Source organism: Stenella coeruleoalba (assembly GCF_951394435.1).
Source record: "Stenella coeruleoalba genome assembly, chromosome: 13".
NCBI lineage: Eukaryota > Metazoa > Chordata > Mammalia > Artiodactyla > Delphinidae > Stenella > Stenella coeruleoalba.
Window position 1 is genome coordinate 7,483,831 of NC_137159.1, and position 26,976 is coordinate 7,510,806.

The 26,976-nt window shown below is 39.2% G+C and overlaps 1 protein-coding gene across 1 annotated transcript in view; it reads left to right on the plus strand.

Moving 5' to 3' along the window:
- The window catches only part of AFF3 (ALF transcription elongation factor 3), a 564,600-nt gene that overhangs the window by 379,156 nt on the left and 158,468 nt on the right, over positions 1-26,976 (plus strand). Inside the window, exon 8 of the mRNA XM_079940200.1 lies at positions 5,142-5,193. Within this exon, the coding sequence (XP_079796326.1) occupies positions 5,142-5,193 (52 nt within the window). The remainder of the gene's footprint in view (positions 1-5,141; positions 5,194-26,976) is intronic.

The window sequence follows — 26,976 nt, forward strand, 5'->3', positions numbered from 1 at the left end:
GAGATGATGGCTGGAAATATTCCAGAATTGAAAGACACTAACCCATAGATTCAAGAAACCCAATGAATCTTCCCAATGAATCTTAAGCAGGATAGATAAAAAGAAGTCCACCCTAGACATATTATAGTGAAACTGCAAGCCACACAGGTAAAGGAAAAATTCTTAAAGTGCCCTTAATAACTTCAAAGAAGTAACAATTAAACTTCCAGTTGACTTCTCAACAGCAGCCGTGTATCTGGAATTTGACAAGGTGATTCTCAAATTTATTTGATAGAACAAGGAACCAAAAATAACTCAGACACTCCTTAAGAAGAACCAGGTTGGAGCCTTGCCTTACTAATATTATTATATGAATGAATGAATGAGTGAATGAATGAATAAATGTTTTAGCTAAGTAATGAAGATAATAATAAATTGAGCAATGAAACAGATGTAAAGGACCCAGAAACAGACCACAGATTTATGAAAACTAGATTCGTGTCAGAGCTAAAATGTAGATCAATGGGGAAAGAATGGGCTTCTTAATAGATAGTACCAGAATAATTGGTTATCTATAGGGAAAAAAAGGAAGCTATCTCCTACCTGACATCATATACAGAAACTATTCCAGGTATTTGTAGAAGACCTAAATGTGAACAGTAAAATTATACACTTTCAAAAGGTAATAGAGAACATCTTTCTGATGTATTTCTTAAGTAGAACACCGAAAAAGTGTCAAATAAAGGAAAACGGCAGTTTTTTGTTTTTTTTTTTTTGCGGTATGCAGGCCTCTCACTGTTGTGGCCTCTCCCGTAGCACAGGCTCCGGACGCACAGGCTCAGCGGTCATGGCTCATGGGCCCAGCCGCTCCGCGGCACGTGGGATCTTCCCGGACAGGGGCACGAACCCGTGTCCCCTGCATCAGCAGGTGGACTCTCAACCACTGTGCCACCAGGGAAGCCCAAAATGACAGATTTTTATAAGGAGATGCTGCACAGCAGTGAGGGTGAATGAACCAAAGCTATGCACATCACATTGGCTGAATCTAAAGTCATATCATTGAATGACAGAAGTAATCCCAGAAGAATGCCTACACTATGATTGCATTCATACGAAATTTAAAATCAGGAAAAACTAAAGACTTTTATTTACAAATTAATTCATGGTGGCAGAAACTGTCAAGAAAGGGAGAATGATTAACACAAAAATCCATTGCTAGCTAGCTGGGCTTGAATAGGACACAAGCTCAGGAGGCTTCTGGGTTATTTCTTGTCAGTGTCCCCTTTCTGGGCCTGGAAGGTGTTTTTACAGTTAACTCATTTTACTTTTTAAAAACTGTATATAAACATTTTTGTACACATTACATGCATGCTCTATTGAATTTCTCTTTAGGAAAAGCATAGCCTTTACTTGAGACAAATGAACCTGTGCCATGATGAGATATAAGAATGAGAATCCATTTGACGTAAATACTGGGAACCCTTGCCTTCTTTCAAGTGTAGTGGCCATCCCTCCGTGCAGGTCCAGTCTCTCTACTGTTCCTTAGAGGCTGATATATATGTTGTTATAATATTGTAAATTCCGTTACTCATGTATAATTTTTCTCATGGCCTATGGGCAATTCCCAAAATTAAATTATTGATAAAATTAATATTAATGAGGATGACTCATTAATAGTTACTGAACAGAATATAAATATTTTAAATCTTGGCTATGCCGGAGGAAAGGTATAGCTGTGCATAGTGGGATGTGAGTTGCCTCACTTTGCATAGTACAAAAGAAAAGGTACTGTCAGAAGTTGTTTAATCAAAAAATAGGTTAAATTTATTCAAAGTTAAAATACCCACTAGACACTAAAGTTTGACAGAACTAACAAAAATTTTAAGCGGAAGGGAGGTGGTAGTATAAGTGTATTAAATATCTTATCTCTCATTTTTCATATCAGAAATTATTACATACTGTCTGAAGTTGATTCATCTAGAAATAAGCTTATTACTTAGCGTTATAGTTGCAGGGCTAACAGGACTAATGACAAAAGCAAGCAGAGCCGTTACCTTTTCTCTACTGTTCAGTTTTTTTTTCTTTACACTGAGCACAGATTCCTTTTATTATAAAGTGGTAGCACGGCAAAACCTGCCTTTGAAGCAGAATACAGCCTAGGTCGATTTTGATTTCCTTTTCATAGCGCGAATTATGGTACTCCAGCAGTGCAGTCATTTTCAGTTGAAGGGGCGTGAATTAGATATTATCTATGTTTCCAGAGAGACTACTCGACATAAACGTCCTTGGTAGATTTACTGGATTAAACATGTCGCTACTGTAATTTTTTAAGTGACCTGGTGGAGGCATCAAGCCGTTTCATACCCTAACTTGTATACCGTCTCCGTGGTATGTGTACCTTTGTCCTCTTTTCCCACTGTAGCGTGGGACACTGCATTAATGATAGGTCATCAGACAGAAGACATATACTGAGCATGTAATATATGTTTGGTACTGTGGAAGACTCAGGTAGACAAATATGGAGTGTCAAGTTGAAAGTATACATGTCATATACATGTACACATACATATGTATTGATATGTGAGTGTGAATGTGTACATTTTCTTTCTATGGCTCGTTTTTTCTCTTTCTGTCTTTAATTATATGTCCGCCTGCAAAAGGACCACGCTGCACCTGAGCCTCTCTCTTATGCTCAGTGTCTTAAAGATCAATGCAGGTTCCTTCCCTAGGAGAGCAGTGTTGAATCTATCATGAAAACAGCTGGAATAATCAGGACGAAGCCCCAACAGTCCTCATTGGCGGCGGAGAGGAAACATCTGAGCACCCAACTGAAAAATCCCTTACTGAGGATTTTTTCCGGCTCCCATTCATCATTTTCCCTTGGGTCCTGATAAAGAGCCTATGATTCTCCATAGCTTGTGCACAGAGACACTTCAAGTTAACTTCAGAAATTACATCACGTAAAATTTCCAGATATTGGGGAGAATTTTGTGTTCTGAAGGGCAAACAGAGTTTTACTTCCTGACTCCATCCTGCGTTTCCTTTTCTCCAAAAAGGTTAATTCATGATCCACTGAGAGCACTCATTCCCTGACTGCTCATACATGCCCAGTGTGGCCCCATTGCATCCTTCCTGTTCGCCAGAACCTATTCTGTTTTCCCTGTTGCCACAACATAAGTGCTGCTAAGAGCAGAGATAACCAGCTGCAGCTTTGTTCCTGCGCCGCTCCCGCTCCCGATTCCCGCAGCCCCCAGCTCCCATGTGCAATAAGGCCTCTGTCCTCTCAGCCCACGGGGTATCTGGCAGCATTGTTGGCCAAGGTGAAACATATTTATTCAGACATCCAAACACTGTCTTCATGTATCAGATTGATTTCCTTTTTTTTAATGACATAAGTTGTTGAGAAACGTTTACTCCTGGGCTTCTGAGCCTGCTGCCTACATTCCTGATGATGATTGGATGTGGGGTAACTTCTGGCAGCTCCAGACCAGGGAAAGTAACCAATTTCTCCAAATTAAAGGGGGAAAAAAAGATCGCTATGTTTGAGAAAAATTAAACCTCCATTTAGTTTTATCTTAGGTGATGCAGGTGTTACAACTCTGTACTTTAGGATTCTGGCAGGAATTGTGGTTTCTCATTTGAAAAGTGATTTTGGACAGTACTAAGGTTATTTTCTAGCACCAAAGCCAGTTGACAAGGTCTTGCATGTCTCCTAAGTGAGTTTACAACAAACCTGGCCTGGAAGAGAAAATATATTATGAACGTACAAGCTTTAGAGCAAGTTCATTAATTCTCTGCCTCTATTTTTACTTCAGCATGGTTTCCCACGTACTGGGACTCCGTCAGTGTTTGCTATTGAGGCAGTTAAAATAGATGTGACTTTTCACAAGGTGACTGTCCCTCACGTATGTCCCGGCAGCGTGTAGACACACATTAGCAGAGAGTCACATCTGAGATAGATGTGTGCACTATATGTCACTGTCTTCTTTCTCTCACAACCGTTCTGTTTGAAAGAACTAAAAGGAAAAGAAATTATAAAGTTTACTTTTGAGTTCAGTTTGGACGATATCTTCAGAATGTGTTCATCATGTAATTTAGGGGGTCATTCCCAAGCCTCGGTGACAATAAGCTAATGGCTACAGCTGACAAAAGGGACTTGGTACAGGACATAGGCCTGAAGCCCTAAACAGCAGACTGGGGGATTCTGTGAGGTCTCCAGGCCTGGCTTGAAAGAGCAAAGCAAAGCAAGTTGCCACCATCAGGCCCATCTCTTGCAACTCATAACCTTCTCTGGGGTGTGTTAAACTATTAGCACTACATAACCAGCCTAACTAACCACAGCTAACTCACAATGGCAGTCATGACCTTCCTCCATCCCGTAGCCTCAAGAAAACAAAAAGAAATGCCTTACAATACAAGGATGTATGGTGTCAAGCCATCAATGGTTGAGGATCTAAGACTTACATTACGTCAATTGCAAGAGGAATTTGCCCTTTAAAACTACAAGAAACGAACTGGTTCCAGGCTCCCTTCATTAAAACCCATTCAATCCTCGGTGACCACAGACGGCAGAAACATTTCTTTAACTAGTCTCTCAGATGGCCAGGAAGGATTTCTGATTTATATCTTATTCTGCATTAACAGGGTGACCCCAGAGCCTGCTGCTGGGGCTCTCTGTGGGGTGTAATTCTTGGGAATCTTGTAAGCTGGGGTGCAACCTCAGTGTTGTGTAAAATTCTCTCCTCCAAGTTCTGATGTCACCTGACCTGGTTTAGCTTGTGTTTGCAGAAGGGATCGGAATTCAAAACGCCTTGCATCTAGAATGCTAATGGGGTTTATTTCCTTAACTTTTCTGTAAAAGAAGTAGAAGGAAACAGATGCCATCTGTAAGGTATTCATCTTTTGGCAGGGTCTCCACTCTGAACCTCTGCTTGTTTGCAAACAGCTCCGTAGTACCTATTCACAGATCCTTGCCCGGGCCATTGTATTACAAAGAAGAAATTATTTTGCAAATCCGGTTCTTGGACAATAAAAAAGATGTTTGAAAAGCTTCCTGCTGCACATTTTGAATGGTTGTTAGTAGGAGTGTGGAAATATATTGAACCTCTCTTAAATCTTATAGGCTGTAACGCTCACATGTTGGTATTTTCTTCCTTTTTAAGAGAAAGGTGATGCTGAGCCAGGGAGTCCAGACAATGGCACATCGAATACATCGTAAGTCTGTTTCCTGTTTCTATCCCGAGATGACTGTTCTTTAATATGCTTATAATATGAAACTGCGCAAATAACTTGTTATAGTAACAGTAATAATGGAAAGAAGCCTGTGGTTCTCTTTCTCATGATAATGTGTTTTTAAATGCTTTTGGGTGCATATGCATTTTGAGGTCTTTCTTATGCTTTAGCCCAGTAAGAATAATCTTGAAAACACAAGGCTCCTTCATAAAGTACAAATGTAACGAGATTTAATGGTATTATTTTGGCAGGGGGAGGGGAGGAAAGCTTTTGGAATTTGCTTGGCAACTTCCATCACTGTCATAAATAATTAGAGGACTTTTCACACATACTAGGAGATAGTCTGTCCTGCACACCTGGGAAGTACCAGTGTCATTTTAAAGCCTGCCCTTTGCAATCTGACCTCTGAATTATGTGAAATATACAGTTATAGATATCTCTGGACCCTCAAGGGTTTGTTCATAGTTTTGAGTTAACAAACACAGTTTTGAAAAGATAAGAAGAGGCTTTTAAAACATGTTCTTCACTCTACATTTTGTCTTTTTCCTCTCGATAGCCAAGCAATCCAAGAAATGTTTTGACGATTAATTCGATGCCAAATTTATATGCCAAAGTTTACATAATTCACAAGCTAACAAGTTATTTTAGCTCCATAGGAATTAGTAACAGGTTTATTCCTTAAAAATCATTATTTTTTATCATTTCTGAGGAGTTAAATGTATTTTCTTATTATAAGACAGTTTTGTGCATATATCTATATTTGGACCAGTGCTCTTATTACTAAGCATTTAAAGTGCTATTCATTAGAAATGACAGCTTACTATATAACATTATTGAGTGTATTTGTCCAAGATCTGTTTCTCAATCTAGGAAGAGCCTTTGGCTTACATAGGATGGCTGTTTGTTTCATAAAGGTTATGATTACATGTTTCTTAAGATGTTACCCTAAAAGTTCAAAATAGTTCCATTATCATGATTTCTAATGATATAATGAATGTGACTGGTTTTAAATGGTTAAAATATTACTAATTTTTAAATTTTTGATTGTAAAATATAGTAGGAAAAGGGTTTTAATGCCATCTGGAGGCATTCTAGAGAACTGAAATGGGTAGAATCATTTAAATATGTAGTTCTTTTGAGCGGTGTTTGAGACTACATAAGAATTTATGCAACTAGAATGTCAACTATTTGGGAGTAAGTTATATTTTTTTATAAATAATTTTATAAAAGTGTTAATTACTGTAGAAACAACAATTTTTCAAATTCTCGTTAACAAATCATCTTAAAAACAGGCAAAGGAGCATACAAAATATTTTGGAAAGCTGCTAGCATCCTGCATTTAATTTTTTCAAATTTAAAATCACATTCAATGGGCTCCGATTTAGTTAATACAGTTTGATGTGCCGCTAAAGTTCTGCACCCCTTATACATCTCCGAAAAGTCCATTCCCTAAAAGAATTGGTTTCCATAACTCATTACCTTATCAAAATAAATATGTTGTCTGAGGAATTATTTTTAAACCCTCTGGAGATTGGTGAACAGTGAGAGTTTAAAGCATCACCCCACATTCTTGTCTCTTTGAGCAAAACAGACTTAGTCATCCATCTCATATCCTGCCTCTTGAACTAGAAACAGCAGAAATAAAGCCTGAGGCTGCAAGTATCCCTCTTAAAAGTGGAGAATTCTAAACTTGATCCTCCCAAAGAACCTTCTAACCGTGGTCTGTTATAATTAGGCAAGAGGAGCAGCTCATTATGAATAAAGAGCAGGGACTCAGGATGCCTTAGACTTGCGTAGCATTTTACAGTCTCTGTGTGGTATCCTATCTGAGCTTTATGTATGCAGACAGATAGGTAAGACAATATCCTTATTTCATATATAAGGAATCTAAGGATCAGAAAAGTCATTCAACTTAAGTGAAAAAATTCGGACACACATCTTTGGATATTCAGCTTTTTGGGCCATTTACCGTACTGAGGGGTCAGGGGATCTTAGGAGACAAAACAAAGTCATAAGTCAGAACCAAGGAGAAAAGTGGGGACCCATTTATTTGTTAAGTGGTAAGGGTATTAGTTTGCTAGGGCTGCTGTAACAAAGTAGCATAGATTGGGTCCCTTAAACAACTGAAATTTATTGTCTCAGTTCTGGAGGCTAGAAGCCCAAGATCAGTCATTAGGGTTTGTTTCTTCTGTGAAAGAAGGATCAATTCCAGACCTTGTCCGTTGTTTTGTAGATAAACATCTTCTCCCTGTGTTTCTTCACATCATCTTCCTTCTCTGCATGTCTCTGTGTCCAAATTTCCCCTTTTTATAAAAATACTAGTTATGTCGGATTATCGCCCACCCTAATGTTCTCATTTTAACTTGATTACCCCGTGAAGATGCTATCTCAAAATAAAATCACATTCTGAAGTACTGGAGGTTAGGACTTCAACATATGGATTTTGAGAGGACACTCAACATTAAGGGTCAGAGCAATCAAAATGATTTAGAAGCCAGGTCAGGAGAATCAGGAGTATACAGATGCCAGAAGATGGAACAAGGTGGTAAAACAGACCAAAAATTATGAGCTCCATGGAAACCAAAGAGGTGAAGGAGAGCTGAAAACTGTAAATAACATACACACAGGCACTAGGAAAGATACCTCTTCTACATTTGTGGTTTGGTGGGACAGACTTGGCTTCAGTCAGTAATGCCTATACATCCCTCTGTCTGTATAGTTCCATGACCTGTGAGTCATTTCAAGCCATTATTTGGTTTTAAACTGTAGTATAAAATTGAGAGTATCCAGACAGCTCATTTTCTGAAAAAGCATCTTTCCTCACTAGCCTCTTTTAAAAATGAGAGATTAGCATTGTTTGCAATGTCCAAGACATGGAAGCAATCTAAGTGTTCACTGATGGATGAATGGCTAAAGAAAATGTGGTATCTGTACGCAATGGAATATTATTCAGCCATAGAGGGAAATCCTGCTACTTGCGACAACATGGATTGACTTTGAGGGCATCATCCTAAGTGAAATAAGTCAGACAGAGAAAAACAAATACCATATGACCTCATTTGTATGTAAAATCTTAAAAAAAAAAAAGGGCTTCCCTGGTGGCACAGTGGTTGAGAGTCCGCCTGCCGATGCAGGGGACATGGGTTCGTGCCCCGGTCCGGGAAGATCCCGCATGTCGCAGAGCGGCTGGGCCCGTGAGCCATGGCCGCTGAGCCTGCGCGTCCGGAGCCTGTGCTCCGCAATGGGAGGGGCCACAACGGTGAGAGGCCCGCGTACCGCAAAGAAAAAAAAACTGGATGAAATATTTTTTACAAAACAAAACTATTTGAAGACACTAGAGGCTGATCAAAAGAAGGCAGAAATGTTGGCAACTTGATCCTTGAGAGAAAGAATTGGAATGCATGAGACCTACATTTTTACAGCTTCTCTCCTGAGGGCACTCCCCATTCCACCAAGAGTAACTACAACTCAAGGCCACAATCATATATTCTTGAAGTGTATGAGGATGGAGTTCAAGGCTGCCAGAGTGGCTGGGATTTAAGGGAAGAAATTCCAGAAAGGAGGCAGCCATAGAGAAGAGAGTTCCACTTCTGTATATAAATTCTCCTCCATGCTTGGGTGACTTCTGAACTGCATAGGTATGGGAGAAAGGCCAGTGAGCCCAGTGGAAAACAATAGCTAGAGAGCTGAAAAGCTGAGCATACATTTCAGTAGCTGCCTACTGCCTACAAAGATTGCCCGTAGAGTTTGGAATTTGAATCTCACCCAAGTTATAGGGACTTGGCAAACACTTAGGTTTTTGTCTGAACCCTCAGAAAGGCCTCGCCTTAAGAATAAAGGATTCATCCTAAAACTAAGGGCAAAACCAAAGTATATCATAACAAAGTGTAATCCTAAGCATTCACGAGTTCAGCTAGTAATTTGTCTGAAACAAAAATATTAACACTCTTTAAAGGAATAAAACAGATCTAGAGCCTCTATTACATGTCATTCATAATATTTATTATCTAATCAAAAATTAACAGATATGTATAGAAGTAGGAAATTGTTACTCATAATCAAGAAAAAATGTAATCGCTATAATAGAACTTGAAGTAACCTAAATGTTGGAATTTTCAGGCAATAACTTTAAAGCAGGTGTTAAAATATATTCAAGAATATAAAGGAAAACATGGTCATAATAATTGAAAGAAGAAGACCCTCAGCAGGGAAATGGAAATGATTAAGAAGAACCAAGTGAAAATTCTGGAACTGAAAAGTAAAATATTTGAAACAAAAATTTCACTGGATAGCCTTAGTGAAGAATGGAAATGACCAAATAAAGGGTAAGTAAACTTAAAGTCAGATCAATAAGCATTATCCAATATGAAGAACAGTGAGAATGAAGATTAAAAACAATAAGCAGAACCTCAGTGAATTATAGGACAATATCAAGTAGTATAATATACATGTAATTGGGGTCTGAGAAGGAGAGGACAGAAAAAACAGATCAGAAAAAATATTCAAAGAGATAATGGCTGAAGGCATCCCAAACTGGCTGAACACATTAACTTACAAATGCAAGAAGCTTAACAAATCCTAAGCAGGATAAATAAAACAAAACCACACCTTGAAACGTTACAGTAAAATTGCTAAAACCTATATTAAAGATAAAGAGAAAAATCTTGAACATTGCCAGAGATAAATGACATATTATGTAAAAGGTAACAGTGATGCAGTTAACCAAAGGATTCCCACCATGAACAACGGAGGCTAGAATATTATTCAAAGACATCTTTAAAGTGCTGGAAGACAAAATAAAAACAATAAATTAAAAAAAATAAAGAACTTTATCAAGCTAGAATTCTAAATCTAGCAAAAATATCCTTCAAAACAAGGTGAAATAAAGACATTTTTGGTTTTTCAAAATCTGAGAGAATTTATTTCCAGAAGGCCTGCACTACAATCAGTGATAAAGGAAATTTGTCAGGCTGAGGGGGAATAATATCAGGGGGAAGTTCAGACCTACACGAAGGAAGTATTTACAGGAAATGATAAATATATATGTAAATATAGAAGATTATGTAATGTAAAAAACAAGATACTCTTTTATGGGACTTATGATGTATGTAGATGTAAAATGTATGACAAAAATACCACAAAGGATAAGAGAGGGCAAATGGAATTGCATGACTCTTAAGATTCTTACATTTTATGTGAAGTGATACAATATTAAATCCAAGTAGACTGGCAATAAGTTAAGGATGCATAGTGTAATAACCAGAAAAATCACTAAAAAAAAAAATACCAAAAAAAGCATAAATGTCATTGGAGGGATTAAAATAAAATACCAAAATAAATTAGATTTGAAAGACTGCCTACTGTCTATAAGGTATACAATTTAAATATAAAAACACAGTAGGTTGAAGCCAGAAGAGGGAAAGATAGACTGTGTAAACAGTGAGCATAAGAAAGCTAGTGTGACACTATTAAACTGCCAAACAGACTTCTAGACAAAGAGTATTAGAAGAGGTAAAAAGGACATTTTATCATGCTAAAAAGGTCAGTTAATGAGGAAAACAGACCAGTCATAAATATGTACGTATTTACTAAGAGATTATCAAAATATATGAAACAAAAACTGACAGAACAATAATAATAGAGATTTTAAACATCCATTTCTTCAGTAATCAGTAGAAAAATTAAACAAAATATTAGGAAGTATATAGAATATTTGAACATTATCAACCACTTTGACCTAATTGACATTTATAAAACACTACACCCGACTGGTGCAAGATATGTAATCTTATCAAGTACACATGAAGCAAGACCTTACTGTGCACAATAAAAGACATATAGATAAATTCCATATGATTAAAATCTTGCAGAATGTGTTCTGTGATCACAGCATGGTTATATTATAAGTCAATAGCAATGAAATTCTAGAAAATGCCTACTATTTGAAAGTTAAATAACATTTCTAAATAGTTTTTGAGTTAGAATAAATCACAAAGGAAATTAGAAAAAATTTTAACTGAATGAAAATGCATATACAGTTTATGAAACTTTATGGGCTTTGCTAAAACAATACACACAAAAAAATGTATAGCTTTACATGACTAGAAAAGAACAAAGTTGAACATCAGTAATTTATGTTTCCACTTTACGAAGCCAGAAAGGAAGAATAAATTAAACCCAAATCATTAGGAAGAAGTACATAATAAAGATAGGAATAAAAATTTTTAAACAATAGAGAAAATTAAAAAACCAAACTTTAGTTCTTTTAAAAATTTAGTAAAATTAACAAAACACTAACAAGTCTAATCAAGGAAGAGAGGAGGGAAACATAAATCACTAACATTAGCAAAGAAAGAGTGGGTATCACTATATAGCCTACAGAAGTTTAAACAACAGTAACTGGATATTATGAACTACTTTCTGCTAATTAATTGGACAACTTAGATGAAATAGTCAATTTCCTTGAAAAATACAGTTACCGTAAGTAACTTACCATAACTGCCACATGAAGAAATAGAATATCTGAATGACCCTATTGCTATTAAAGAAATTGAATTTGTAATCAAAACTTTTCCACAAAGAAAATTCCTCCAGAGGCAGGTGGTTTCACTGGTAAATTCCATCAAAACTTAAGTAAGAAATGTTTTTACCAATGAAACATCGACAAATGAACTGCTAGTCTTATACAAACTCCTTCAGAAAATAGAAGAGGAAGAAAAACTACCCAATTCATTGTATAAGGCCAGTATAACCTTGATACCAAAATCTGACATAAACCTTATAAGAAAAGAAAATTGGAATCCAATATCTCTTATAAACACTAAAAAATTCTTAATAAAACATTAGCATATATGTTCCAGTGATATATGAAAAGGACATTATTCATTATAACTAAGTAGGGTTTATCACAGGAATGAATGGTTGGCTTAATGTTAGAAGAAAAATTAACGTAATCCACCGTATTAATAGAATGAAGGAGAAAAACCATATGATCTTCTAAAAAAATGAAGGCAAAGCATTTGACATGATTCAACACCCATCCATGATTTTTAAAACTCTCAGCAAACTAGTACAAGAAGGGAACTTGTTTAATCTGACAAAGGGCATCTACCCCCAGACCGACTGCTAATGTCATATTTAATGGTGAAATACCAGACACTTTCCTCCTAAGATCAAGAACATAGCAGTAATGTCTGCATTTATCACTTCTATTCAGCGTTGTAGTTCTAGTCAGTACAATAAGGCAAGAAAAAGAAATAATAGGCATAAAGATTGAAAAATCTCTTGGAAAAATCTTTATGAATGATTGTTTATAGAGAAAATCCTAAGAAATTTAATAAACAACTACTAGAACCAATAAAAGAATTTAGCAGGGTCAGTTTACAAAAATCAGTTGTGTTTCTAATAGCAGTAAGCAATTGCAAAATGAAATTTAAAAAGCAGTCCCATTTGCAATGATATAAAATACTTAATAAATTTAACAAAAGACATATAAGACTTGTACACTGAAAGCTATTAAACCTTGATGAGAGAAATTTTAGACTTAAATGGAGAGATGTTCATAAATTGGAAGGCTCCTAATGTTAATATGTCCGTTCTTCTCATAATGATATACAGATACAACACAGTGTTGATCAGAAGGCCAACAGGGTACTTTTCTAGAAAATGACAAGTTGATTCTAAAATTTTTATAGAAAAGCAAGGGTCCTAGGTAGCCAAAACAGTCTTGAAGAAGAGCAGGGTTGGAGGCCTTACAGTACCTGATTTCAAGACTTACTGTAAAACTAAAGTAATGAAGGTAGTGTGGCATTGACATGGACAGACAAATCAATGGAACAAAACAGAGTCTAGAAATAGACCCACACATATATGGTCAACTGATTTTTGACAAAGACAAGTCTTCAACAAATGGTGCTGGAGGAACTACTGGGGGAAAATCTGAATCTCACTTAAGACACAATTGAGATGGATCACAGACCTCCATTTAAAGGCCCAAACTATAAAGCTTCTAAAGGAAAACATGGGACAATATCTTCACAACCTGCAATGATTTCTTACAGAAATCACAAAACCACAGAAAAGAAAAGAAAACCCCGATGAATTGGATTTCATCAAAACTCAAAACATCTGGTCATCAAAATGACAAGGCAAGACACAAACTGGGAGAATATACTTGCAATACATATATCTGACAAATAGTTTGTATCCAGAATGTATAAGGAACTCTGACAATTCAATAACAAAATGATAAAGACACAAATTTTTTAAACGGGCAAAGCCTCGAACAGACAAAGAAGATATACAAATGTCCAGTAAGGAACTGAAAACATGCATTTTACTAATAATATTCATCTTCAGGGAAATGCACATTAAAGCCACAATGAGATACCACTGTATACACCCACTAGAATGACTAAAATTGAAAAGACCAACACCACCAAATAGTCAGGAGATATGAAGCCATTGGAAGCCTAGTGCATTGCTGATGGGAGCATAAAATGGCATAACCATTTTTAAAAACTGTTCCTTTTACACACATTTATTGCATTCCCCAGCAATTAGGCACACACTTGGTACTAGATCCAACAATTCCATTTGTAATTATTAGCATGGGAAAAAAAAGAAACGCATGTCCTTTAAAAGCTTAGTACAAGAATTTGGGCTTCCCTGGTGGCACAGTGGTTGAGAGTCTGCCTGCCGATCCAGGGGACACGGGTTTGTGCCCCGGTCCGGGAAGATCCCACATGGAGCCTGCACGTCCGGAGCCTGTGCTCCGCAATGGGAGAGGCCACAAGAGTGAGAGGCCCGCGTACCGCAAAAAAAAAAAAAAAAAAAAAGATTAGTACAAGAATTTTAATAGCAGCTTTATTCTTGATAGTCAAAAACTGGAAACAACCCCAATATACATCAGCTGGTACATGGATAAACAATCTTGGTATACTGGAATACTTTCCAATATATTGGAAACATAATGGAATACTTCTAATAAAAAACAAATTCCCCAACTTGGTCTATAGATTCAATGCAATCTGAATCAAAATTCCAGCAAGGTATTTTGTGGATATCAACAAACTGATTTTAAAGTCTCATTGGAAAAGCAAAAGACATAGAATAGCCAATACAGTATTGAAGGAGAAGAACAAAGTTGGAGAACTGACTCTACCCGACTTCAAGACTTACTATAAAGCTACGGTGTTGGCGAAAGAATAGATAAGTCAATCAGTGGAACAGAATAGAGAGCCCAGAAATAGACCCACGTAAATATAGTCAGCTGGTCTTTGACAAAGGATCAAGGACAATACAATGGATAAAGATGGTCTTTAAAACAAATGGTGGTAGAACACTGCATATCCACATGCAAAAAAATGAATCTAGACACAGACCTTACACCCCTCGCTAAAATTAACCCAGAATGGATCACAGACCTAAATGTAAAACACAAAACTAGAAAACTCCTAAAAGACAACATAGAAGAAAACCTACATGACCTTGACTATGGTGATGACTTTTTAGAGCAAATGACTAAGGTAGTGCCTGCAGAGGAAGAGCAGACTGAGATCCTGTTAGTTTGTCATCTTCACTAGGAAAGTTCTAGGAATAAGGAGCAAATGGAAATTTCCAAGCTACAGCAAAGACCACAATTTCACAGGGTCACCGTGCCTGCTTAATCCAGATTTGCCCACCACTGGCAAGTCCACGCTTAAGTCAGAGGTCAAAAGCGTAGGCTTGCAGAAAACTCCTAACAGAGGACCTGTCTGCATTTGAACGAAGTACCTGTTACTTTAAAGAATAAATGAGGATTCAAAAATGACCTTCATAAATTAAGGAAATTGGATTAAACACAAATAGTTAAACTTCTAGAAGAAAAAAATTAACAAAATGAAGCAGAAGGAAATGGTCTACCAGGTGTGTACATTGTACAGTAAAAGACTTGGAAACTCCTATAAGCTCAAACTGAATTAGAGCAGCCCATGAAATCTTATTTCTCCCAGGTTAATATAGCAGTTGGAAGTAATATATGGAAAGTGCCCATTACCTAGTAGGCACTCAGTAAATACTTATTACTGCATTTAATAGGATTCATGATTTAGAAAAGATAGAAAACAACCCTATCTCTGCAGTTGGTACAGATCAGAGCTTAATGAGAATTGTCATCTCTCCTTTAAAAAAGGTGACATGCTTAGAAAGGGTTAAGTTTACAAAGGTCTTCTAGCGAAGCCGGAGCTGTGAAGAAGAATGTAGAGTGGTCAGTCTTCTCCAGACATGTCAGCCGGAATGAGCTCTTCTCCCAGCCTTCAGACGATAGGACCAGAGGCCAGCAGTGCATGGCTTTACCTCTCCCCAAAGGAGAATGCATGGCCAGGAGGTGGCTGGAGAATTCACCTCCACCACGGACTTCTAATCTTAAATGTCTTAGAAGACTTGGATATCACTGACTGATGGAACAGAGTGGGTCTACCGGTGATGCCCAAAGCTCCTTTCCAGATGTCTGATGTGCACCTGTGAGTCATTTATAAAGGTGAAAGGTGAAGCGTGTTTATATCAGTGAAAAGTATTTACCTCCATCAGTTCAGGCTGCTGTAACAAGCCACTGTAGACTAGGTGGCTGATAAACAGCAGAAGTTTCTCTCTCACAGTTTTGGAGCCCAGGAAGTCTAGGATCAAGGTGCCGGCAGATTCAGTGTCTGGCCCACTTCCTGGTTTGCAGATGGCCATCTTCTCGCTGTGTCCTCACGTGGCAAAGAGCGGAGAGGGGAGAAGCAAGCTCTTTCGTGTCTCTTCTTATAAGGGCATTAATCCCATTTGTGATCGTTCTACCCTCATGACTAATTACCTCCCAAAGGCCCAGCTCCTAATACCATCACAATGGAGGTTAGAATTTCAACATATAAGTTTGGGGGGAGGGGAACACAAACATTCAGTCCATAGTTATTTATTAAAAATATCTTATGCCCATTGTAGAATTATCTTAGGAAATGTTAAATATGGAGGGAAAATATACAGAGGAACAATTATGTGCTAAACATATAAAGAAATCTATCACTTACGCATGTGCTTTTAATAATAAGATTATACAAACTGATCATATAATAGGTTTTGGAATTTGAGAGATCAAAGTCGATCTGAGAACTGTTACCAAAAGATGTTTTTTTTTTTTTTCAGAGAAGTTTAAAACCTTCCTGGTATTTATTTTGGCCATAGCAATGCGTGTCTAAAATGATGAACTGTGACTGTTCTTTTAGCCCACGAGGTACCTTCCCCAGAGACTTCCTTTCCGTATCTGTTTAAGTAATTTGCCAGGCTCCTGTCTGCTAGGAAAATGAGAAATCTAGTATAGACACTTGGCCTAGAGAAAGTTGGCCAGATCCCATTTCTCCAGCATTTAGACACTAAGAATAAAAAATAACGTAGGAAGGGTCTCTAGGGCTCCTTGGACCCCCTTGTTATGTAGACGAATAAATTAGACCGAAGGCCTTTGAGAGGTATGGCTTGTCCAGTGGATAAGGAGGGAAGGCCTTGACCCAGCCTTCAAAGACCAACAAGTCCAGCTGGGGCTGGGCACCATTGCTGAAGGAAAAGAGAGGTGAGAAGGCTGTCAGTTTTACCTGAAAAGGAAATTAGATGTTGCTGTTGTGTTGGTTATACCGTCAGATTAAAACAGCAAACAGATCCAGGAATGTAGATCGGAAATTATGACATCACAGAACAAGACTGCAAACCTTATCTTTCATGTTCGTACACCAGACTGGAAGGCCCATGGTCCCAGAGGTCATAGAAGAAAATTCTTCAGCAAAACTAGGAAGTCTGTTCCCCTCTCTTGTTCTGTTCCCCTCTCTTGTTTTGTTCCCCTAAACTGATGCTTTCTCTTTCCTCTACACCTGGACTCCATCCAAACATACCTCTCCTCAAGGTGTCATCTAGGTCAGCATTTCTCAAGCTTTTTTGGGGTAATTTAAAGGGTTTTAATTTTAATTGTGATAAAATATGCAGAGCATAAAATTTATAGTCTTAACCGCCTTTAAGTGTGCGGTTCAGGGGCATTAAGTACATTCAGATGGTTGTGGCTTCCATCACCGTGAAGTATTCCCAGAACTCTTCATCTTCTCAAACTGAAACTGTCCCCATTAACAGGCCAAATTAATAGATTGCCATAGCTAGTAACTCTCCATTTCCTCCTCTCTCCAGCCCCTGGCAACCAGTACTCTGCTTTCTGTCTCTCTAATTTTGACTACTCTAGGGACCTCATATAAGTGGAATCAGACAGTATTTGTCCTTTCGTGTCTGGCTTATTTCACTTAGCATTATGTTTTCAAGGTTCATCCATGTCGTAGCAGGTGTCAGAATTTCCTTCCTCTTTAAGAAGGCATTTTCTTTCTTTTTAAAACTGAATAATATTCCATTGTGTGTATAGACGTTTTCTTTATCCATTCATCCATCCATGGACATTTGAGTTGCTTCTACCTTTTGGCTGTTGTGAATTACGCTGCTAGGAACATGAGTATACAGATATCCCCTCAAGTTCCAGCTTTCATTCTTTGGAGATCATACCCATCACAAATTTTCAAATATAACCTACCCAGTCAGCCATATGTCACATCCTACGAGAGTGTATGTTTCAAACAACAGTGTCACAAAACAGGACCCACCATGACGCTGACATTTTCTTTTTTTTGTTAATATTTTTAAAATGCACGTCACACTACATAAATTCATTTTTGGTCAACCCATGTTCACGAAACACAGTAGAGGTTACTGACCAACTAACGAGATAGCTTGTGCCACGGGAGTCAGGAACAGAAAGGAAACCACCTGTAGGGGCCCTGCAGTGCTTCTGACCCCAGCTTGGTCACCTGATGAAGATGATTTCTTCTGTCCTCCCAATAGCCTGGAAAGGAAGTTCTTATTTCCTGTTTTACAGAAGAGGAAATCAGGGCTGAAAGAGTATAAGAAGCTTGTCCAAAGATTTGCCTCCAGTGAGTCTGTCGCCTCTCCCATCTGCCACGGGCCATCTCTCTGGCCCACACTGCCTGACAGGCTAGTGTATAGGGTGCCTGGTAGGACTCCCCTCAGAGGACCCAAGGCATTCTATTAGGGCCAAGGAAAGCTTTAGCTCAAGGGAGTGACAACTCAGAAAATTTCAGGACCCATTCACAGGCTCAAGAAGTAGGTATTTGGGGTGTATGCCATGCAGGCAGGGTTAGTTTTCACCAACCCCTAACTAGACCACAGAAGCCACTGCTTCCTTCACTTAATGATTCAGGTGGACAGTATCTGAAAGTGAGTTTGGCACGTTTGCAAAGAGCTCTTTCAGTCCAAAGAGACATTCACTAATAAACTGGAGCTCCTCGGTATTCAGCGTGACTGTAGCAGATGGCAGTGTTTTTCTGAGTCACTCTGGCCAAGGGAGACTGTGGTAAATCAATAAATATTACCATATGTATTGATTGCAGTGCGTAATCAATAAATATTGCCTGACATTAACAGGCTGATTATGCTTCCTCCAAGTGTTTTCTTTCATAAAGCTGCTTCACACTCTTGTGTTGAAGCCTGGCCCAGCATTCAGAACATAATACTTATTCAGTAAAAGATTATTAGTGTGAGTAAATGAACGCATGCAGGATAACACAGAAGATGTCTGGAATATATCCGCTGTGCATTTCGTGTATCTTCTTTCAGAAATGCCGTTAGCTTGATTTGTGCTTTCTTTTCTATGGATTTTAATTAGACATAAATCTGCAAAATGCAGAGCTTGTATATTTACAAACTGAGTTCTCCCCCGTCCCTCCCACCCCCAGATCACAGATTCTCTCTGCACCCCTATGCCTCTAATGCTGGTCCCCTCTCAGGCAGCCTAGTACCAAAATGCTACTCCCCAAGCTTTCAATGTCTATCTTGTGTCAGGCACTCTGCCGGACACGTTGTCTTATTTCAGTCTCACAACAACCCAGTGAGGTGACATTACTACATCTCAAATTACAGAAGGGATAATCGAGGTCTCAGTGAGTGAGACCTCACAGTTGGCAGTGGCAGAGCTGAGATCCCAGCTGGGTCAGAGCCACTTGGAGCCGCTGCTTTAGGTCTGGTGCAGAGGGCGCATGGACTAGAAGAGACACTAAGGAAGAAATTCTGTTTCTGAGCAGAGGGCTGGCGTCTCCCTTCAAGCCCTGAATATCTGCTCTCCTTCCATAGTGTCGAGAGCATTGCAGCCCACAGAGCCTGTGAGAAAGCTTGCGGAAGGAGACAGGAGGAAGCCTGGTTACAGGCGATGAGTCAGGGTAGTATTTCTGCCTGGTGATGGAGGTCTTGGAAGTAGTAGAGGCTGGAGTCTGGAATTCATTTGACAGTCCGAGTAGCTGGCAGAAGTCGAAGGACAGCTCCCCGGCCCCGGCCCACCTGCTCACCTCAAAGGGCCTTCTGCTGTTGGCAGAGTGTATTTTGGTAAAGCAGTGCTCACATGATCCCCACAAAAACATGTAAAATATTTAAGCCTCTGCCCTCAGGGCTCTGCCACAGAGAATTCCATCTCCACTCTGAGCTTCTTAAGTGACTGAAATATACAAAGAGACAGGGACTGTAGGGATAATGGGCAGATGACCAAGCATTCACACACACGTGCGCACTCACCCTTCTGTGTTAAGCAGGCCATTCCTGCTTGAAAGATGAGGACTCCGTGGGATTTAAAGCATTTCTTTCAAATAGTACCAGTGTCAGTATATCATGATGAAGAGGTAGCAAATACTAACTATAAGCCAGACTGTGTACTAAATGCTTTCTAAAAATAGGAGAGCTGTATAATATAACAGTAATGCAGGGACAGCCGGTGTAAACGGAACACAGGATCACCCTGCAGATGAATCAGTTCTTTGAATCCTCATAGCAACTGGGAACCGTCGACAGCATTAGAACCTCCCTTTTTATAGATAAAGAAACCGAGGCTACAAGAGCTTACACAGGTGGTGTGGCCCAGCCAGGATATTCCCCTACAGTTGTCTGACTTGAAAGCCCCCTTTCTTCGATGCCGCCTTAAACTGCAGACACGTGCGCTGCACCGTCGTGTGGATCTAAGCAGTGCTGGGCTCAAAACACAGACAAAGTTACGAGTGACCAGATGGCAGGAAACCCAGCGACTGGAGACTATTTCATTTGAAAGTCTGTTTAACACTAAAGCTAGAGGGTTGAGTTAGATGAATTGGCTTGTAGGGATGGGGGAGAGAGTATTAATCATTTGCTTTTGGAGTTTTGGCAAGTAAGGAAAATAATAAGCAGGGTGAGACAAGAAAAACAAGCACTAGTTGGATAGAACTGGTAATCGTATAGCCTCACTTCTTGAAACAGGATGATGTTACTTTCACTCAACCCCAGAAGCAGGTTACTCTGAAAACAGAGGATTTTTTAATGGTTAAATACGTAAAATATCATTGTTTTTAATTTTGAAAAAAATAGATATTATCCGTTTGACCACAAGGAAAAAAACTCTTTTTTCTCATGAGCCAATTGTAAGAATGGAGACATTCTCTAATTTTGTGAGTTTTGTTTTCCTATTGACAGTTTTGACTAGGTCGTATGACTCTCGCTCCTTAAGTTTACTGAGCATTTATTATGTGCTAGGCACTATTCTAAGCATTTTACTCATATTATTCTCACAGCTCTCTGGGATGGTTATCCCCATTTACTGATAAGGGAAATGATGCACTGAGAGGGTAAGTAACTGGCCCAGAGTCACACAGCTAGTGTGTGACAGAGCTGGGATTTGAACTCATTTTGCCTCCTGAGTCCATGCTTTTAACCTCGCTTCTATACAGCCTTCATTTCAGCTATTAGACTTCAAATTACTTCCAAATACTGAATATTAATGTGTCTCTGAACAAGAGAACAGCATTTCTGAATTGTGTGATACCCCTGGGTATACTCAAGATGTTGAAAAATACACTTGAATTAATAATTAGCATAGGGCTTCCCTGGTGGCGCAGTGGTTGAGAGTCCGCCTGCCAATGCAGGGGACACGGGTTCGTGCCCCGGTCCGGGAAGATCCCACGTGCCACGGAGCGGCTGGGCCCGTGAGCCATGGCCGCTGAGCCTGCGCGTCCGGAGCCTGTGCTCCACAACGGGAGAGGCCACAACAGTGAGAGGCCCGCGTACCGGAAAAAAAAAAAAAAATTAGCATAATTAAGATTTTAATCTTATCTATAAATGTCTGTAGCATATCATTATTTTTACCTTCCCCTTACAATGTCCAAGAGGTGATCATTTCATTACATTTTGAAGTACGTTTGAATTCTGTTGTTTTTTCTAATAATACTGTTACCAATCATGCTACACAGCCTCAGAGTAAGAACAGCAGAGAGTTCAGTGCCTTTGCAAGTACTAAATTTGAGGTTCAAATTTTGAAGAAAAGTGAGCCATTAAAACTTGAATATTTGTACGGTTTTTGTTGCTTGGACTAAAATTGCATGTTTCCTGAGGGACCGATTTTGCAAGTTCTGGATTCGGGTGGTGCTGGGTTAGCCCTGAAACCCTGGCTGGACTTCTTCAGTATCGAGATGTGATATCCTCTGTGGAGCTTTTAGTAAAACTTGATTGATCAAAAATAAATTGAAGTAATGCCACAGAAAATGTTACACCTAGACCAAAAGCATTCAGGAGGACGGGAATGGAAATGTCTCTTCTTCCAGTTGTTGTAAATAGATGTCTTTGTTGTTTCATGTCCCTCTGTTTAGCCTCCAAACTAGGACTGCCAGATTAAATACCAGACACCCAGTTCCATTTGAATTTCAGATGAACAAGGAATAGTTTTTGAGTGTAAGTATGTCTCATGCAGTATTTGAGACATACACTAAAAAAAACGTTTTTTACCAGAAATTTGAATTTCACTGGTGATCCTGTATTTTTTTTAAATTATTATTAATTAATTAATTTTTGACTGTTGGGTCTTTGTTGCTGCGTGCGGGCTCTCTCTAGTTGCAGCGAGCGGGGGCTACTCTTCGTCGCAGTGCACGGGCTTCTCACTGTGGTGGCTCCTCTTGTTGCGGAGCACGGGCTCTAGGCACGCGGGCTTCAGTAGCTGTGGCTTGTGGGCTCTAGAGCGCAGGCTCAGTAGTTGTGGCACATGGGCTTAGTTGCTCCGCGGCATGTGGGATCTTCCCAGACCAAGGCTTGAACCTGTGTCCCCTGCACTGGCAGGTGGGTTCTTAACCACTGCGCCACCAGGGAGCCCCAGGATTCTGTATTTTTATTTGCTAACTCCAGCAACCCTGCCAAATCTCACATAGACTGTAGGGCCAAGTGGATTTTCATTTAAATCCATAATTTGTCAAAGAATAGAAGAGAGACAGGGTGAGGAAGGGAGAGAAAAGAGAAGGGAGAGGAGGTAAAGTAATAGGAGAAAGAGAGAAAGTAAGAATGAATTTGGGCAACCCGCCAAGTAAAATAACTAACATTTTGCAAGAAAGAAATTCTAAAACAGGTCATAGGATGGAAAAAGTCTGTTTCACAGACTCTTTGGCCTGAACATTGGCCAAAAAAAAAAAAAAAAGGCATCCTATTAACATCTGAATACCAAAGCTCATCCAGGAATGGAAAGATTTGGAATTTGAAGGTTCTTAGCTTTCAACTTGGTTAGAATACCCCAATTCTTTATTAATTGCAAGGAGGATTTTGTTTTTTCAGTGAGATGCTTCGGTAATTCGATATCAAAGAAAGCTAGCTAATTTCCGTTTATGTTACTAAGATGCATTTGAAACTTCGCGGGTCGTGTTTTGTTTGCTTGCCTTGCGCTGACATGCAAAAAACTATCAGATGCCTGATAGGAGAATTTACCTCTGTTTAAAAATCACACAGTTCTGCTGTGAAGCATGAAGATGGATTTTTTTTTTTTTTAAGTGAAAAAATATTAATTGACAGCTCAAGACAGGTTTTTTTCTTTAATCTCTAACCAGACAAATTACTATAAGCAAGAACCCTCTTGCCTTAATCCTGGACACGTCACAGATGTGACAGTGTTCTGTAGGAGATGGCTTTTTAACTGTGGATGAGGGAAAATAACCTTTGGAATTTTTAGGATGTTATTACAAGCAAGTTTACTAGTTTTTGACTTACTAAGCCACAGCTGGAGCCAGCCTTCATCGGGGTAAGAATATTTTCATGCTGCTATTATATCGTTCGTATTTCAAGTGTAGGATTATTACATTGGGGGGAATATGGCCTTTGAGGCTTGTACTGTCTGTTGAGAATGCAAATGTGAATATCCTATAAAAAGAGAGAAACTGACTGCTTCCGTCTGTGCTGTAAACTTAAAGACTCCAACAGATGAGGTACTGGGGCTGCTGGAGCAGGAATTAGATCACACCACCATTTTGGATAAAAGAAAATGTTGTATTTCTCTGGGAGGCATTAAAAGAGCTGGGCTTGCAGCCTCCCTCAAAGCCAATTATGTGTCAGGTTCTCATTTCTGTAGTTGTTGTTGTATTGTTGCTGCTGCTTAAAAAAAAAAAAAAGAAAAATCGACAGAAGAGGGCAAGGAATTTTCAGACCAAATTAATTATGAATCTGCTTGATCAGATTTTCTTTCGAATTAATGAAACATGAACCATCGTTGCTTTTTCTACCACCTTGTCTCCATTCTGCATCTTACTGTTTCTTTCATAAGGTACAGTGTGTCGTTAGTTCAGAGAAAGAACAATGTTATTCTATATGCTTTCCCTTAAAGAGACTTCAAAAAATTCCAGTGTCTCTCCAAATAGCAGAGATGACCTCCCCACCAGCCTGGCTGCCTGTGGAAATGCACTGAGAAGCCACAGGGAATCATATCGTCCACCTGTGACAGCCAGGCTAGGAGCAGGTGCTGTTTTGATAGGAAAAATGTCTGAAGGAAATTGCCAGGTGATATCAACAACAGAGAACCAATCTGCATGGCGACTTCAGCATCCTTTCCAACCAGGTGGCTTTTTCAATCCCATTTCTTGACCGTGTTTCTTAACCAGGGTGCCCATCAGATCACCTGGGGAGCTTTTAAAAATATTGATAGCTGTGCTCTGCAGAGTCAACGTCTGCCCCCGCCATGATTTTGATACACGTCTTTGGTTGGAAACATACTAGGAGGTCTCAAACCCAACTAACCATCAGAATCACTGAGGAGGCTTTAAAATTCAGGTTCCTGGGCTCCCTCCGCCAGAAATTCTTTTTCAGTGGGGCTGGGTTGAGGCCTAGGAATCTGTATTTTTTAAACTTTCCCAATTAGTGTTGCTGATTAGTCAGATTTGGAAACCCCCTTTGCCCCAACTGAATTACATAAATTTCATTGAGAAAAGCATTTTGGGTTAAAAAGAAAATTAATCATGTGTACAGAGCCTTTAGAGCAGCATCCTATACTTTCATTGTTTTCACCTTCAGTTTTTCCCTAGCTACGTGCCTCCCTGCTTCTCTCCCATCCCGGAGGAAGAAATGCCTGATCCTTTTCTCCTCTGGTTCCCTGACCTCATCTCCTCCCTCCATCCTTCTCCAGGCCTGGCTTGTTCTTTCCTTAGGTACTCTTCCTCCTACAGCATACTCATATTTTCCCAAACTAAACAAAATCCCCACACATCAACCATTGTAGCTGCTGAGCTCTGGAAGTCGTTCTCTCTCTCCCAGTCCTTGAACCTCTCGTGGGCCCTGCTTTCTGGCCACCTGTCCACTGCATCTGGTTTCGGGCATCTGTACATGTGGGCCACCATGATCTACTTGCATCGGGCCAAACCAGTGGCCCTTTCCCAGTCCTTAACTTCCCTGATGTCTTGGCAGCCTGTGACCTGTCAATCATGCCCTCTTTGAACCATCTACTCTTTGTCTGTCATCTGACTGCACTCCCTTGGTTGTTTTGTTTTGGTTTTTTACCAGGGTTCAATCTTTGGTCTGTTTCTTTTTCTCTGCATCCTCCTCATGGTGAGCTCATCCACTTCTGCCGCTTTCACTCTCATCTCTGTCCAGGAGCCTACTGCATTGAGATCCCTAACTGTGATGTCTTCCTTGAGCTCCTAACCAGTCTTTACAGCCAGCCACTGAGACCTTAGATCCTACATGTTCAGAATCTCACATTCCTCTCCACCCTCCCCCCAGCTCTTTCTCTTATTCACCTACTTTTCTTAGTGCTGCCTCACAGACTCAAAACCATGGACTTTCTCTCCTTCCTTAGCTCTGGAGCCCAATCACTTGCTGTATCCTATCACGTTCTATTTTTGCAGCCTCTCCTACCTAATTCTATTCCTTTACATCTCCATGGCCACACCTTTGTTCATGCCTTCCCTGCTTCATTCCCAGCCCTCTGTAGAAGGCTGATCTCCCTGCTACCCATTTCTTCATTCCAACTATATGATTAATGTATCTAGAGTACAGTTCTGATCATGCCAAAATGTGAGTTAGCCAGGTATTAGCACACTGACCTAGGAACATAATACATTCCATGATACAGAACTGCTAGAAAAGCAATAAAGGGCAAGAAACATGATTAGTTGCTTGTTGGTTTTAATTTCCAGAATTCAGAGGTAGTATAGAAACCAAATTCTGCAAGTGGAGTAGCTCTCCATGGTGGGATCCGTACCTTCTGAGACAAGTACTTCATTTTACCCAATTACAGCCACAGATGTGATCCTGTATATTGACACTGACCATCTGCCTAGGGCTTTTAGACAGATGTTCAGACATCTGCGGTCTGAACTATAGTGGATGGTTATATTCTTATGTTTCTTTAAACTGCATTGATGGGCATAAAGGAGGGTATGTTATGTGGGGTACCTGCAAGCTCGTTGCCTGTACAAATAGGGTGTTACTAGTACAAGAATGGCTTGAGACCTCAAGGTCATACCTGAAGTTCAGGGACCACAGGGCTTTATATTTTGGACCCAACCTTCTAAAACTCTATTCTTATCCCAGGTGAACTGTTGTAGTTTTCATAATGGAGAGGATAAAGGGACTTTAATAGAGGTAACTTTTCTATGCTTCAAAGTGGATACATTAGGCTGTGATAAGTTATCTATGTGTATGGCATTACCTAAAGCAACCCGTAAGGAATCTATACAAAGCAACATACTCTATATCTATACTATAAATAAATTAAAACAGAGCTCTGAGAAAGGTACTAGTAAGCCATATGAAGGCCAAAAGAAAGAGGAATAAGAAGCCAAAGGAAAAAAATAGTATACAGTGGATAACATGGCAGACTTATACTCTAATATTGTCAATAATTACATTCAATGTAAATGGTCTAAATACAGCAAGTAAAACCTAGAAATTGGTAGAGTGGATTTTTTTTTAATGACCCAACTATTTACTGTCTACAGGAAACTCACTTCAAACATAATGACATGGGTAGGTTAAAAGTAAAAATGTCAGAAAATACATCATGCAAAAAGTAATAAAAAAATCAAGAGTGGCTATATTAATATAAAAAGATTTTACAGCAAATAAAATTACTAGGGACAAAGAGGAAAATTACATAAAGATAAAAGGATCAACCCAGCAAGAAGATATACCAATCAGAAATGTGTGTGGAGAAACAACAGTGCTTAAAAATAAATGAATCAAAAACTGATAGACCTGAAAAGATAAATAGACAAATCCACAATTATAGTTAGGGACTTCAAAACCCTACTTTCAGCAATTAATAGACTACTAGACAGGAAATCAGCAAGGATATAGACGAACTGAAAATACCATCAAACAGGATCTAATCGATATTAATAGAACACTTAACCCAACAACAGTAGAATACACATTCTTTTCAATCTCCCA